The following is a 17,730-nucleotide window of genomic DNA, read 5'->3' as shown; positions in this document are numbered from 1 at the left end:
GTAAATTTTGAGGAAGAAGGAAAAAGAATATTATTTCTCCAACATTTTTTTGCATTATATGTTACTTATTTAAATCCTATCATGTTTATTCCAGCATTACTTATAAAGGACATTTTTATATTCCAAAATTCTAGATTCAATTTAAATATTTTCCTAATCATCATATGCAATTTGCTTATAGTTGTGGTTATATTTATGCTTACTGGTATAAAATAGAACATAGTCAAGAGGAAAATAATCTCTGATAGCAAATGCTTTCCATAAGTTTGCAAAGTAAAATAATCTTGAACAGATTTTATTATAAGCATGATAAGGGCCAAGTAGCAAAAAAATAGGAACATTAATTTTCTATGAAAAACTCAACCATATTCACATTCTTATATGACCTCTTAAAGAGGTCTAAGTTTTAAAATGTCCTTGCAGATACATTTTAGAAGCACTACCCTAAGTTATCTATGGTGATAAAAATCAGCCCAGTGTCCCTCCTGGACAGGAGGGAGTGGGGAGGAGCAGCAGGAGCAGGGGGACTAAGCAGGTGGGAGAGCTTCTGGGGTGCCGCCTGCACCCGCTGTGTGGACAGTGCGCCAATTACACAGGGGGGTTCACTCTGTGAACTTTTATTAAGCAGAACACTTGTGGTATGTACTTTCCTAGTTTAGTATTATACTTCAGTAAAAATTTTTCATTAAAACAACCAGTGGATAAGGAAGTTAAACCATTTTTATACTTCCATTCATCATTAGGCATATTTTAAACTAAAACACTGACCTGTGTAGAACAGTGATCAGCTCAGAAATAGTTAACTATGGCCATTTCCCAACAGATGCAAGATATACATAACATAGAACCTGCTTAACTCCTGAGATTCCTGGTAACATCTCTTCTGTTTTATAAACTAGGCTATCACATTTGCACCTTAGGTTTCTCAAATTTTAAATTGTACTGAACATCTCCTACAGACAAATTTCACTGCAAGAGTCAAAACAAAGTTAATTACATAATAAAGCTCTTCTTCAGAATAGAAATGTAAGACTTAGGTGCTATGAATTTTCATTGTGCAGAGTTTTAAAAAAAAAGGCTATCCTGAAAATTTGCCCAAATAAAACAACATATTTTATTTTTGGTTTCTAACTAATGAATTAATAATTAATTTTATAATGAATCTATCTTTAAAGATAACACGTGAAAAAAAGTTTTAGTTTTACCCATATTCTGATTATGTTAGTATGGGTCTCGACTTTAAATATTATAAAATTACACAGTGCTATTTTTAAAAAAACTTTATGACAATTAGTGGTAGATGCCAAAGCAAAGTTTCCTTTCCTGGCATAATGAAAGAGACAGGAGCCAAGCCACCCCAAGGAACAGAGAGCCCACTCTGGGCATCGGGCTGCATGAGGAGAGAAGCACTGCCGACAAAAACTACCGGCTCACTCCAACCACAGCTCTCTAGCGCTGGTATGACTACTAAAAGCGTCTGATCTACCTAAACAAACTTGAAACAAGGAGTAAATAAGTATTTGTTGGGAGAACTAGACTAATTATATAATTACATTATTAAAAAGAATATATTTTAAACACACACAACAAATACTACGGAGACTGTATTTTTTAAAAAAACAAACCTTTTCAGCACTGGAGTGAAATGCAATTGCCATTTCCAGCCTATGTACTCTCTCTTCAGATGCTATTGTAAATTGTTTCCACACTCTGTTCAGTCGGGGAAGTGTATCGCCTGATGACCGAGAAGTGCAGCGCAAAGACTGGCACAACACAACTGTGGCCTGTAACAACTGTCTTCCATAGTCATAAGTGCTCTAAAAAAAGAAAAAGTAAACATGAAATTACAATAAAAGAATTCTGAAAAGAGGGATGGGAGAGTGTGCAGGACTGTGGTTGCAAATAAGTACACTACTAGAAATCAACACTGAATGACTCCACTGGCACCTATCTGCATGCATAAATAATGAAGGGGAAGCAATACTTCAGCGAAGTTTCTTGTTAGGCTTCCCTCTCTTACTCTATTTTTTCTGTTGCAGTCTGCTCAATTCCACAGACAAAAAGAGTATCTATTCACTAATTAATCAAAGTAAATGGGTGAAACTGGGCACTTTATATTCCATATAGAAAACTATAACTGTTACACTGTGAACTCAATTATTAGGGAATATAAATTAAGATATTTTTCACACACACAAAATCTAGTGTTATGCTAAGATTGATGAGATGCAGAAAAGAGGTTTCTAATTCACTGATACTAACATATATTTCATACTAACTTACATGAATAGTTAGAGTGCCTAAAAAATGCCATAATACATAATAATATCAATCGGAGGGAGCACACAGAACCTATATTCAGGGAAACATAAACCCTCTCAAGTTTATGCAGGCCAGTTTTGATGCACCAGCTGACACTTTCTTAGTTCTGATATTTCTGGAATAACATAACTAACCTTCTTGGACTTGGAGGGTTAAGTTATATTACAATCATGCAGAAAGCTACTCAAACACTGAGCTTGTAGAAAAGGAAGAAAACCAGTTCTACACCTGTGCAACATCAACAAATTTTCTATGCTTTTCCAGTAAAACTTTCGTTTCCTGAGCGTCATCACCCAGTCTGACGTGGGTCTTAAGCAGAGCATCCAGAAGTTCACTTAGCCATTCTACTGCCTGAATAAAAATAAATGACAATGAAGCGACATTCATAACTCTTTACTTGTTACATCAAAACATATTTATAAAAGATTACTGTATGATTAATCCATTAGTTATAACCTAAATTCTTAATAGCTTATTTCATTCAAAGCCAAACTACATGAATTAATAACCTCTCCTCCCCATCAAAATTTTTTAAATCTAAAGACAAGACCTACTAAAGAGAAGCACTCTTTTAAAATTAGTATCACATGAATTATATTAACAGAAGATCATGTGTTTATGCAACATAGGTCTTACTGGTATCTCATTACAGATTTACGTTATTATAAATTTCCTCTATGTCAAGTTGAAAGTATGTTCTGTGATGCTAACCACACAGACACAGCAAATGGTTCAGCCAGTTGAAAAAAGCCAGGTTAAAAAGCAGTGTGCTATACCAGCCAGTCCTGGGATGTAACTACAACCAAATCAACAATAATAATTAATAAATAATCCCAATTTCTGACTCAGTAGAGGACTTCATTGAGAAGTTAAATGGAACCAGTAAGATGACTAGGAGTACAAGAAGTACTTTATTATTTCAACAGGATAAACTAGAATCTGATTTAATGATTTTACTTTCTTAGGATCATGAAAAGTGACTTTTGTTTATTCTTAGGCGAAATCAATCTTCTAAAGAAAGAGGTGTACATAATGTGCTGATTAGTCTTTACCTGGGCAGCGTCTTCTTCACACTTAAACAGCTGCACCATCTGAAGCATCTTCAGCCTTCGCACATCTACCATGTCTTCACATCTAAGAAACCCAAACATAAACTTAGGAAATCATGTCAGTTTTGTTGGTAACTATTACCAGGCCATCATCTGGTACATGTGCTTCGTAATATACTAGAACATGTAGTTCTACACTATGGAGAATGCAGTTATTCTGTATTGATTTGTAAGAATTTCAAGCATATCTGCATCTATGTTACATCAAAAGCCTCAAAATACCTGAATGATACTGAATCAGAAACCCTCTTGGGGATAGCATGGATTCTGCAAAATACTATAAAGCAAAGCAAAAACACAGTGAGGCATTCAAAACTAAAGAAATCTTCACTGCCAATCAGCATTAAACAAGCTTCAGCGATAAAAATGTAAAGTTTCTTATACACTAATTTAGAGGATGATGCTCCAAGAAAAAAATTTTCTTTTAAATTAACACTTTTCATTATATTACATTACCCAAAGTAATAGCTAATTTTGAATTTAAAAAAAACCCCTCCATCTATGTTCTTAGGAAAAAAAACCTCTATTGATCTCTGCATGTAAAGAAACATAAAGTATCTTTGCACTGTGGTCTGCCTGGGTAATAATCAGATTAAACTTTTCAGGTGACTTGATCTAATTCAGCTCTGATTCATTCTCTTCATTCCCCTCAGTTCCATGAATTTCAGATGGGAAGGGGAGGCTCACCCCCTTCCCAAGTACCAAGGCCAGGAGGCACTGGGCTCCTGTATAGTTGATGTTCCTAAAAAGGCTTAGTAACTATACAGAAATTACATCACAGACCGTTTTTTAAATAAGGATGCCCTTAACAAAAGCCCATAACAAACTATTAAAATGCACCTTAGTTAAAATAGTTCTATGAGGGGCTGAAGGGAAGTGCTAAATATTTTTAAAATCTGAAGCTACTAAAAAACAATGTAAAACACTTTAACAATGCAGATGGTGTGATATATACTCAACACATGTTGTCAGGTATTGGATAATGTGCTTGAAAAATAGATGACATAGTTTCTACTATTAAGATGGTCCCATATTGGGAATGGACTTTTAAACAATGTGATAAATGCTACTGTGGAGCTCTGTGAAACATCTACTGGGAGAATGTTTTCAATGACAAGGCTGTCAGGGAGTTTCAAGAAGAAAGAAAAAGTCAGTTGTGTCTAATACTATTCAGAGTGGTCAGGCAATGTCAGGACCAAAAGTATCCTGCGGATTCTGAGCAAGATCAAGCATTTATTATATAGGGCAATTACAAAGCCACTGTTGATATCAGTTAGAGTGGATTCAGTGAAATGGTGAGGGCAGAATGTCAGACTGAGGAGGGCTGAAAAGTAAACTGGAGGTAGTGAGGAAGCAGTGTGAACACAGATTAGACCTGCCAAAGACTTAGCTGTCAGGAGAGAGAACTCCATCTAGAGGACAAAGGGTTGAAAAGGAAGGAATATGCATGTGTGCAACTGTTAAACTTTTTTTAAATATGAGAGATGTAAACATGTAAATGAGGGGTAGGGATGAGAATAAAGAATGGCAGTTGATGGAGGGAGGAAAAATAAGCATACACGGCTTTGAGAAGTACAGAGCTGTATCATCCTTTGGGGTAAGAATAAATAATGAAATAGGTTAAGTTTGCAGATATGATGGTAGAAGGAATTTTTGCCTAATGACTATTTTCTCCATGATGTAGGGGGAGAGTTTCTGTGAGGTTTTATTGATGACCTTAAAATTTCTATGTGTGGAAAGATTTCATACAACCATGCCAGATTATAAATGCTTGCATATATTAATACTTCTCTTCATGATACCTTGCAGTTGCTATTAAAAATGGAGTTTTCAAAGAATCCTTTAAATTCTAGTTTCATATTAAAAGAAACTAAACCTCACCTTACCCAGAGTTTACTATTTCTTCTATAGAAATATGAGTGTGTGACAATTTGTAATAAGTATAGATACAAAAAAAAACAGATCAATGTAGATGACAGACTTAACAACAACTCTAAACCAAATGAAAATAGAAAAGTAAAATTCTCCAGAAAGGGTTTTCTTCAAAGAGAGAAGAGTCATAGGCTACACTGAGAATATAGAATTTGAAGTATTTGAGAGGAACTGAAGTTTTTACTGAGTAAAACAGGAAAAATTATATTGTCATCATTTGTTAGTATAGTATACACAATAATTATTATGTTCACCAAAAAGCTACCATGAAATAGGTAAGAACTTTTACTTTGTACAGGAAATGCAAATCACATCACTTTTCATTTTAATTAATATTATGTTGCCTTAGCAAAAATAAGCATTAATAATCAAACTTTGCCTTTGTTTTCTAAGTTGCATATCTTCCATTACTCCTTGTATGTGGTCCACATTTTCTTTATTTTCAATGGTTACATCCTTCCCATAGGCCCAGGATGCCTGGTTGGAGATCTGATCCAGAAGACCTTGGCCTTTTTCACGCAGACCTTGCAAACCTACATCTAAAACAAAAGTTATTTGACTTAATCTCTTAAACAACAGAGGTGCTTTCTCTAACTCAAGTAAATCCTCTCATCAGGTAACATACTTGGATTCCAAGTATAACAGCTTTGTACATACAACAGTTACCTTGGTATGCAATTCTCTAAACATTTCAAGCAATAAAACCCTTTAAATGTGGCTCACACTGGAGTTCTCTCACATGCCAAACTCACCCTAAAGAGAATTTCTAAAAGTTGAATTCCCATAGGTAGTAGTTTTTATAACTGAAAACAGGACCAAAGTATGAGAATTTCCATTTTGATGAGTAAAATTTCTCAACTTTTTTCCTTTCTCCTTTATGTAGTCCAAGACTTAGGAGAACAAGGCAAATATTTTGTTCAAAAAAAACATGTAAGAGTTGCAAGACTTCGAAACAGCCAAGCAATGTATTATCACTGTAAAAGGACACTGGACATAGCAAGTACAGACACAATCCAGCTTACACCTAACAAGAAGCAACACTTCGGATATGTTTACAATACTCCACTAAGTACACAAGATGTTTTTTTTCTTTTTTAAAGGGGAAGTGTGGCTGAAGAAAACTTCTAACACTTTGAAATAAATTTCATTTGGCATTATTAAAATATGTATTATGCATGTCATCTGCTAAAATAACAAAGGCTGTAAGCAAGTAAAATGCCAATACAAACATGATTTTTCAAATTCATTTCCTCACGTCCTTTCAAAAATTAATTTGGTTTAATCATATGTGTCAAGATTTGCCACTAAATCTCTACCTTAAATTTCTGCTTCCTCTCCTCCATTCCCCTTTGTCCTCCTGTTCCACTCAATTCAACAGCCCCCTTCCTGCTTTTACATCCAGTATACACCTCTTCAGTCATGAGCTAGGGATATTCGCTATATTTCCCACTGGAGTACAATGTAAAAGGCCTTGGTGTCGAGTGAGAAAACTAGCTTAAAGAAATGGGACCATCCTCCCCTCAGACAGTGTATAAACTTGGCAACATTCCCAGTTTGAAGAAACAAATAAATGCAGAACCAAACCCACTACTTTTTTTTTTTAAAACAAGGTTAGGATAGAGCAACAACAAAAATCATTGCATAAAACACAGTTTTGGGTATACAGGGTTTCCCACAGAACACTTCACAGCTAATTACAGTTTATGCATGCACTACAAATAACTGTTCATAGTATATGCAAGACATAGCACCTGTAGATATAGCTGGGTCAACAAGAAAGGCTAAAGGCCCAATGAAAGGAAAGTGATGACCAACAATAAAAAATAAAAATTTCACCATAAATTATATCCTTCAATGAAATGAAACCTTTTTTATAATAATTTTTCCTATATTCCGTGTGAATCATTTTAATTACATCAGTATAAGCTGACTTATATAACCATAGTAATGATATTTATAAAAAAAAACCCTTATGTTGCAGCATTTAAAAAATCTGCTTACCAACACTTTTCAGCTTCTCTTCAAGCAGTTTTAAAGTTTGCTGAATCGATGCTCCATCAGCTGGTGCTACATCTACGCACAACATCCCTAATAAGCCATCCAACTGCTGAGACAACTAAAGCAGAGGGACACCAAAGAGATAACCCTGATGTAATCAGCATCTAGTGTTCAATGATTAATGAGGTTTACATCTAATGAGGTTATCACATTTACTCTTGAAAAAGACTATGCTGCTAAAAGACAAGCACGAATAATTAGAATACATGTTATCTGAAAGAACACACAGATGCATGCACCACAAAGACAAAGAAGTATATCCAGGTCAGGAGAATGCAAAAAATTACTGGAACTTCCACTGCAATCTATTTTATAAAGCATAAACACTGAGAAACATCAAAGTGAAATATATCTACTAGATTGGAACATTATTTAGACAAAAAAGCATTAGTTGCATGCAGAATGACCCATTAAAGTTAAAAAAAAATTAAAGGAATTTTATTTCATCACCCCACCAATAAATTATTTTATTGTTTCAGAAAAATTAGGAGACATGCAAACTGCAAAAATTATGTCCAGATAAGTGTTCATCTAATTTGAAGAAAAGAATAGCAATGAGAGTAGACACTTACATCTTGGGCAACACCATGAAATTCAAGAGCTGCCTGTAAGAGATTTTGCCTAAATTCCAGCTGACTGGCCTGTCGATAACAAACATCACTAAGTTGTTGCTGCAATGACTTTAGTTCCACAAGATCTTCCTCATCCCCAGCATTTAAGAGGGCTGCAATTTGCTGATTAAGTTCTACATATACTGCAAACCATTCCTGTAACAGAAATGTTATAAATTATTTAAGGATCAAATGAGTTCCAGAAGAACTCACTTTATATTTTATCATTTCTCCAGATATACTAAGATTATAAGAATTTTCTAAGGTAAAAGTCAAAATAAGACTTTTTGAAGACAAAAGCCCCAACCCCCAAATCCTACTATGATCCCTGTAACTCATGCCTGCCAACAGCAATATCTCCTGTATCCTCACTCTGGCCTCTAAATGTTCCCTTGTCTTTCTTGTTCTCCATGAAATGCGCCCACCCTCAGAGGAAACAGCCCCACAGCCTTCCTGATTGCTGTTTTTGTTTTCACAGCTGACATACCACAAGCTGGGAGGTGGGGGACACGGCTGACTCATTCCTCATTTCTATTTCCAGATCATGTCTTGTCCATCTTCTCTCAAAAACCACATCTCCTTTGAAGTGCATGCTGTCAGACTGCATCTTTTCACTACGTCTCATTACAATTGATCTCACTGCATGTCCTCATCCATGGAATTTAGCAAAGGTCACTACCTTCCTCTCAGTAGCAGCCTGCTCACTGACTTCTTCCATGTAGAACATTCACCCAACACTCTGAACATTCAGTTCCTTGATTACCTCCCTCACTTCCAACAAATCCTGTCCTTATTCTAACTCAACTACCCACTCCAATAGATATGAAATCTTATCATATTCTACTCAACAGCCCCAAATCTTAATATCAAGAATTCCATTCTCTGACCACCAGCTACTGACTCTTCAGCTCACATTCTTTACTATGCTCATTCCTACAACCCATGAGGGCCACCAATCCATTGACCTCAGCATGTTTGCTGCCGAGCACTCAGGAGCCTCATGCCCTCATTTCTATCCTTGGACAGAGGCTAAAACCACCTCCCAGGGTAAAACCAACACTCATGTCCTGCTTTCATTCCTTCTATCAGGTCTGCCTGGAAAAACTTCAGGCCTGCTTTCTCTGCCTGTGTACCTATACCAAAGTAGCTGAACATGGCTGGATAAAAACGACTATGTGGACAGTTGTTTTTTTAAAGTTGACTAAAAAACCCTCAAATGGGCCTTCAGTAATCCTATTACATTTCTCTAGTCAGTTCACTTTTCCACTCCTGATTTTTTTTCATGCCTTAAATCTCCAACTCTTTCTTCTCTTCTCTTTCAGCCAAAATTCTAACTTCTCAGTTCACTAGGAAACAGTCAGAAGGGAACTTTTCTGACAAATCTATGACCTTCCCTACTTCTGTAGCTCTATGCTTTGCCCTCCTTAACTAAAATAATGAACTGTCACTGCCTCTAAGGCCAACCACTTCATTGTACATTATGTACTATTCTCTCTGCCTGTTCAAGGCTTTGTTTGCTCTTGCACTTAACTTCTCTCTCCCATCATCAATTCAGTTTTTCAAATAGCTTTCCACCAGCATATAAATAAGCTTTAGTATCTTACATTAAAAAACAAAATATAAACTTAAGATATGTGAATTTTACTATATACAAACTAAACCTCAATCAAAAAACAAGAAAAAAAATGACCTTCCTTAATGGGGTTCTCTGTACTCATCTGTCTGTTCAGTTCACATTTTTTTAATCCACTCTGATCAGGGTTTTGTCCTTCCCACTTTTATTAAATTCTCAGTCTTTATCTTACTGGGCCTCTCAGTTATATTTGCCAAACGTGACTAATTCTTCCTCTTTGAAATGCCTTTTCCTCATTTCCTAAGACAAAATGTCTCCTTTTTGGCCTCCTTTGCTGGCTCTCCTTCCTCTTCTTGCCTTTAAATTTAGGGGTGACACAGGTTCAGATTTCCAAAGGTTCTTTTCTTCTCTCAATATTCATCGGGTTTGGAACATTTCTTTTAGTCCCATACTGTTAAATAACATCTATGTAAAATTAACATCCTCAACCTTGACCCCTCTCTTGAACCCCAGAAACTAACACCAACAGTCTACTAGCTATCTTCTTTTAGTATTAGATAACTCAAATTTAACCTGTCCCCAAAATTACTGATTCTCCAACCTCCCAACCTGTTTCTCTCCCAGTCTTCCCCATCTTAATTGTTGCTAAAGCCTAATGTTAGTTTCTTCTATGAACAAGTCTGGCTGGCTTAACCTCAGGAACCTAACTACTCATCACTTCTACCGCTTCTATTAGCCTGTCTTCCTATTGTTTGTCCCTATACCCTATTCTACATACAATAGCCACTGATCTTCTAAAAGCATAAATCTATTCTCTGCTTGAAAATCCCTCCAATGATTTCACATAACATTTAAAATAAACCTCAAGTTTCTTTTTGTGGGCTAAATCACATGACATACTTTAGCCCCTAACTCCCACCCAAAACTATGTTTTCTGTGTCACTGCACTCCACCACCACCAGCACACCTACTATTCCTTAATCATGGCAAGTATGCTCCTACCTCAGGGGGTTTTTACTTCTGTGTCCTCAACCTGAATTGCCCTTTGCTTGGATTACTCCTTAATATCATGATGTTTCTGATTAAACACCATCTTTTCAGAGAGGCCATTTCTAAAAGTCTTGCCTATATTGCTCTCCACTCCCACTTTCCCCAACTGAAATGTAAGTTTCATATTATAAGACAGTGCTATATACTCAGACAACTCATGACATTCAGTATGTGCTCAGTTAACAAGTATTTAATGGACATATAAAATATTTCATATTAGGCACTGTAGATTTGTTGACATTAAGTATGTAATAGGTACTAGTCTAAATGTAGTCTACTCTTGTGCCCCATACCTAAAACTTGGGTTTCTCTAATTTGTCATATTGTTTTATTGTTTGAATTAAGTATGGAATCTTAGAATATTATTACATAGATGATGTAGTCAGATATAATAGAAAAAAACACTGGATTTGAAGGACAATCGGTCTTTTTTCCTTATCAAGCATGTGATCTTCATCAGGTCATTTAATCTCTCAGAACCAGTTTCTTTACTTACAATGATGATCTTCAATTGGGGGTATTTTGCTCCCTAGGAAACATTCTGCAATATCCAGAGACATTTTTGGCTGCCATAACTGGGAGGAAGGGATACTAATGCAGCTAATGGGTAGAGGCCTGTGATACTGCTAAATGTCCTACAACGCCCACGACAGCCCTACAACAGACATTTATCTGGTCCAAAGAGTCAATGTGCTGAGGCTAAGAAACCCTGCTCTATACAACAGTGATAATATCCCTTTTACCTTCTTTACTGGCTATTGTATGGATTTAATTAGATCATATATATATGAAATAATTTTTAAGCCACACAGTGATTACAAAGGTTAATGGAGACTGACTTAAAGTAGAAATAAAAATACATTACCTAAGAAAAATATCATTACAGTGTTCTAAAATATATAGGGATTTCAGAGTCTTATCTATTTACTTAAAAATTTGGTTAATGCTCTAAATAAGTTGTCCAATTTTTGAAAAGTAATAGCAATACTATTCAGAGAAATACAGTAAACTAGAGAACAAGAGTCTCCTAGGATATTATTTCTTACAGTGAGAACTATTTACATTAGATCACCTGGGGTGTTTATTAAAACCCCTAAGCTCCACTCATAACCTACTTAACAGGAGTCTCCGGCGGGGGTGTGCTGAGGGTGGGGCTCTGAAACAGGCGTCTTAACAAGCACCTCAGGTGACTCTTACGATCACGAAGGTTTAAGAACCATCATCTTGAAGCTGGTTTTCTCTTTTGGTTTAAATTTGTAAAATATATGCCCTAGTAACCAGACCAGGAATGTAAACAATTTAAGAACTAGTGTGTCTCACAAAATTAAAACCTGAATTTAGAGAAACTCACATTAGGAACTGAGGTTGTAATAAAGAAATTATTAGTCTCTCTGGGATGTGAAGAAAAAATTCTGGCATAAATAATATAAGTAGGAAACAGGGGAACACAGATTTTATAGAACCTATGTGAACAGGTCACGATGCATTCAGTTCAGTCATGGTTATTCTTGGTTCTATTTCTTATAAACATTTCACTGTATAGAAAATTGCTATTTCATAGCAAAAAAAGAAAAGAAAGGAAATCAACACCAGGATATGGGATGTGGATTAAGATGATAAGTAAGAAATGAGATTGAATGCTCATGTACTAGGACAGGGGCAATCATCAGGAGTGACAATGGAATCATATGTAAATTGGTGGCCACGCACCACTGGTGAAATAATATTTTATACCATCAAATAGGAGTGCCAGTATAGGAGGGAAGAAACACTACCAACTCTCTTAGGCTGATATGTTAGGGAGAAGTGAATTTTGATTCTTTGTGCAGACCTGTTTTGCTGCTTAGTATTAGGTGTGACACATCAGAATTCTCTGGAAACCAGAAGTCAACACCATGGGATTGGTGGATACTGACAGACTCCTAAAGCAGCTTCAGAGATTTATGCTTCTGCACATTCCTATCATGTGTCTTTGCTACTACCCACCTACCACTGCCCAAAAGTCAAAACAAGATTTATTACTGAACTTAAATACTTTAAACTTTGTTATTGTGATCATTTCCATATAGCTTAATATTTCTTCTGTTGTGCTTGCCTACTAGAATGCAAAGAACAAATAAACTTCTTATTGACACTCCTTGACAAAGAATTACATATAAGAAGAGTTTCACTTCCTATCTATTAGTCGTGAGTATGCTAATAAATTTTGGGTTATTTTTAGCTTTACTTCTGAATTATGCTTTTATGAAGAATCTAAAATTTTGTATTTGACAAGAGTGCTTCAATACAAAATGGTATGTTCAATTTCTCCAAATTCTATCCCTATTAAGCGATAAATATACTAGGAATACGTCATAATTTCACACAGACCCGAACAATTCCAATACATGCTTTAAGTGTTGACTTTTATTTACAAAGAGAAAAGAAAGCTTTTAATAAATTTAAATACCTCAACCAGAACAGCTGCAGCCTATTCTCAAGGTGAAAGTGCAGTGCCACCTATTGGTTAAAACAGTGCAATTCTCTTTGTAAATCTTTTAGAAAGGAAAATATCAAATCTATTCAAAAGTATAAAAAACAGTATAATGAAACCCATGTGCCAGCTACCTTTAATAATTATCAACTCATGACCAATCTTATTTCATCTATACTACCATCCAATCTGTCCTCACTCCCAATTTTGAAACAAATTCTAGAATTCACACATTATTTAAAGAGATGAGATTCGTGATAAGCTATCAATTTTTTAAAAAATTTGAGCATCATGTCTATGATTGCAAATGTCAATATATGTGCATATGTCCTCAAGTTATTAAGAATGCATTCTGAAATTTTTTTAAAGTGCCATTTGTTAATCATATCTATGAAATTTAATAACTTTGGGACCAGGACAACAGAGAAGTCTCATCTGAGTATCAAGAGCTCTGTTTTAACCCTGATCTAGTCACCCACTGATCAAAAAATTCAATCTCCCAGTTTCTTCATGTATAAAATAAGGTGATTTTATGTAGCCTGTAAGATCCTTTCCAATTCAAAAATTCTGAAATTTTATATTAATTTTCATTATAAGTAAACTTGAGCATATGCAAAGTCATTCATAAGCAATTTAAGTTGATTTTAAAACCTTATAATAAAAATACAAAAACATCTAAATACAGGAGTCTGTGTGTTTGCCATTTGAATTTCATGCATATTATAGTAATATAAAATGTACTTTTCAATTTCTCTTAAGAACTTCCTTATACTATGAATATAATCCAAACTATAATTAATTATTCCTCTTGGCATCTTAAATAATAAAATATGGATAAATGCTATCTTTAGGATCTTCATGTGTCATGTATCCTTGTTTAAAGGACTTCTGGGATACTTTCATAAGTAAGTCCTTTAGATGAAGTCTAGAATATTCTATAGCAAATTTTGTTTCCAAGAACCAAAAAGGGGGGCAAATTATAATATATAATTATACTATAGCGATACTGCAGAAAATACAAGGGTTCAAATAAATCACAACTATGTCAAAAATATCAATAGCATTGTTAGTTAAAAAACAGTAAGACAATGAAAAGACTATAACCCCAGGAACAGGGTTTATAAAGTCAAATTAAAAAATAATTCATTATTTTTTAGCATAAAAGGGAACACTATTGGAATCTATGAAATGCATAACATATATTTTTTTCATTTATGGTATTTCACTTTTAAATCTCTCACATAGTATTAATTAGGAAAATTGCAAAGACTGTAATATATTATCTGTAGATGATTCCTAATCTTGTGATGTATTTATTGATATGTATTCCCTCAGCTAGATTACAGCTCCTACAGGGTTCAGTATATATTTTATCTGCAAGTATCTCTGATTATTAAAGCTGATTTTAGGGACTATTTTAAAGAAAAAAATATAAGGAAACTAAGCAGAATGGTATGTATTAAAAAGGTAAATGATTATATCATATTGTTAAAACATATTTCTAGTTAAGAGCAAATGATACTTGGTCAACAATTCAAATTTATTCCTGAAAAAGTCATAGTCAATATTTATTCTTTAATCTCACTCAGTTAAAATGTACATTTACTAATACTATCCAAATTTTAATTATCACTTCAACTGGGGAAGTTAAAAGGGAAAGAAAAAAATGAGACATTCGGATGATCTCATCTGGGCTCAGAGTTTAAAATTATTACTGAGCAATTGTTTTTTCAATTCTCTATTGTTGTGCATTTAGATCCTACAGAAGAGGATGCACATTATATTCACCTTTGAGCACAGAATTTTTTTTCAAGTAATACGCAAATCCAATAAATGTATTTCTGGAGTTGCATTTTTTTGGGGAAAGGGCTGGCTTTTCTTTTACTACTTATTTATGGGGAAGGTATTTTGCCCCTCATATATGTGTAAGAGTGGATACTGTGTATTCAGAGGATGTGCATGTGTGTGTGTAAACTGATCAGTTTTCAGACAGGTCATCTAAGGAGATGGTAATTAATGGAATTCATTCAAGTTTTATATTGTAAATTGGTAAATTTTAAACACTCTTGAACACTTATTATCTGTAATCTGCCTATGGACTAATTTATTTTCCCAATTCCAGAACTGTGATTTGTGTGATTATCCCCCTCAAAGCTACAAATATGAACTTTGCAATGCACAAAGAATGGAAAGACGCCCTGCACCTTCTGCATTCACTATCCATCATACAATATCCATCAGTTTGTGATTAGTGCAACAATTCTGGAGTTACTCCCAGGCATTCACTGTACTATACTTTCCCAGTAAAGCAAGGACAGGCCTCCCTCTGAGGATTTAAGAATCACAGTTGCTGTTTCAGGACTACAGATGAAGATTCTATCTTTGTATTATCACTCTGTCTTCTGTAGTTTTTAAATTTTCAAACTGCGTTTCTGTAAAAATACATAAACTGTATTGGAGACAAAATCAACACCAATCTTCTAATGAATATGTACTAAGAGGTCAAAATATACTTTATAGTCTCTAAAATTTAAACATATGCACTTTATGGCCCATACTGAAGTTTATAGCAACTTTGTTATATGCTACTAATTATACGTTAATAATAGCATTGTAACTTGCAGAGAAAAAAGCCTCTCACACTATGCTGGCTCTCAATCTCTTCATGCTTCTGCTGTAGGGCCTGGGAAGCCCGAATGGAGTCTCCAATCCCCCACTGTGCTCTTAGTTGTTCTGATCCAGGCCCTTCAAGCCAGTTCACAACCTATAAATGGAAGTTGAGATAAAATTTTTAAAAAATCAAAAGCTTTTCAAATTTCATTATAACTGTTTCTTTTCCCCCAAAGTTCTTCAAGTATTTTTAATTTAAATTCTTTAAATTCTATTGTATAGGCAGTAAATGTTTTTTTGGAACTGTGCAACTATATATAATGTGACAACTTTTCTAAACTTAAATTTGAAAAAGAGTATACTATAGGCACCACAGGCTTTCAGCAACTGATCACCTGCCAGGATAAAAGAAATATTGAACAATCCTATAAAAGAGGACTAAAAATTAACTTATGATTGATATGAAAATCAGACTTTAGGATTTAAGAGTTGGACAGGACATCAGAAATGACATCAATCAAATTTCTTATCTAATAGTTAAGAAAATTGAGTTTCAGAGAGATTAAGTGACTTGCCCAAAGTAACATAATCCATTATTAAATAACTAGGACTAAAACCATGTGTCCTGATTCATAGTATAATGTTCTTCCCAAAGCATTGATAAAACTGATATAATTAACTAATTAACTAATGCAAAGTTAAATATAATTTTTCTCATATTAAAAAGAAAATTAAAAACTGTACAATTATATAATTGCCATACCCTCTACAGGGTCTTCTTAAGATCAACTAAACATCGAGACCCATATGACCATCTGAAGTCCCACTGACACTGTTTACTCAGAAGGATGAAGGATGGGGATTACAGCTTGCCCAAATAGCACTATCAGGTGTTTCTCTCCTGCCAAGTTCCTGAAGCAGTCCAGCAGGTCAGGGGTAAGGAGATGAGATCCATTTGAAGTCACTGAACTCAAGGATGCCCATTATGCCTTCCATCAAGTATTAACAGTTCTCCCAGCCCAGAAAGAATAACTTTTACTATAAGCAATGTTGCCTAGTCACGTAGGTAACATTACCATTTTCATGAGGTTTTCATGAGAACAGAGCAAGAGAATCAGGCAAAGATCAAATTCTCATGCAGAAGGAGAAAGGGTTTTGTTAACTTTAAGTACCCACAAACATACATACTCTAAAACTAGAGGCACAGTGAAGTAATTTGAACAGCAAAATTATCAAGCTTAACCTGTTTCTAAATTAGAGTAAGGAATTAAACAGATGTATGGTTACAACCTAAATCTAAACTTGGGATAGCTTAGAGCACAGTATTATATACAACCCAGTGGATAGACAAACTGACCTTATAACTTTATAACAGAGTATCACAGACCATAGCACATTTCTGTAACTACCAGGTTAAAATATATTCATTTTAAAATCTAACAGTTCATGTAATTTTTACTAATTATATAAAAATACCACATTATAGGGAAAAATCATGTATATTTCCTTCCATTAATTTTTCACATGCATTGCATTTTTATGTTCTTTTAGACAGGTTTAAGAACTACAGCCAATTTTCATGAAGTACAAGTAATTGCTATCCTGTATTTTTCACTTAACATTACACTATAATAATATAATGATTTTCCATGCAGCTACAGTTATTATAATTTTCAAAGGTTGTAAACCTCTTTTTTAAGAAGGCTGACCTCCTTGCTTTCCTGCATGACTTACTCCCTCCCTCCCTGTTTAACCAAATAACCAACCCATCCTCATTAAGAGCTAAGTAAGTAATGCACTACCTCAGGTAACTATTATACTTGCTTTCAAAACTCCACTTCTTTATTGTTGAGCATGAATTAGAATTTCCACCAATTCTAAGATGAAAAAATATATATGTATCAGTTACACACAGCAATTTTTTCTCTAAAAAATTTTCCTCGGAAAGATTTTCAATAGAGATTTTGAGCCCAATGATGTAATGTTAATGGC

At 34.6% G+C, this 17,730-nt stretch overlaps 1 protein-coding gene across 4 annotated transcripts in view; it reads right to left on the bottom strand.

Annotated features, from left to right (window-relative positions):
• The window catches only part of SESTD1 (SEC14 and spectrin domain containing 1), a 161,772-nt gene that overhangs the window by 10,719 nt on the left and 133,323 nt on the right, over positions 1 to 17,730 (bottom strand). For all 4 annotated transcript variants that reach the window (XM_073218600.1, XM_037000255.2, XM_037000254.2 and 1 more), the window contains 7 exons: positions 15,770 to 15,892; positions 7,994 to 8,188; positions 7,365 to 7,479; positions 5,743 to 5,902; positions 3,375 to 3,456; positions 2,551 to 2,673; positions 1,626 to 1,817 (listed from right to left, as the gene is read on the bottom strand). In XM_073218600.1, the coding sequence (XP_073074701.1) occupies positions 1,626 to 1,817; positions 2,551 to 2,673; positions 3,375 to 3,456; positions 5,743 to 5,902; positions 7,365 to 7,479; positions 7,994 to 8,188; positions 15,770 to 15,892 (990 nt within the window). The remainder of the gene's footprint in view (positions 1 to 1,625; positions 1,818 to 2,550; positions 2,674 to 3,374; positions 3,457 to 5,742; positions 5,903 to 7,364; positions 7,480 to 7,993; positions 8,189 to 15,769; positions 15,893 to 17,730) is intronic.

This window comes from Manis javanica, chromosome 12, assembly GCF_040802235.1.
Source record: "Manis javanica isolate MJ-LG chromosome 12, MJ_LKY, whole genome shotgun sequence".
In the NCBI taxonomy this organism is placed as follows: domain Eukaryota; kingdom Metazoa; phylum Chordata; class Mammalia; order Pholidota; family Manidae; genus Manis; species Manis javanica.
Note: the sequence above shows the minus strand (reverse complement) of the source record. Positions and strands in the feature narration are given on the sequence as shown.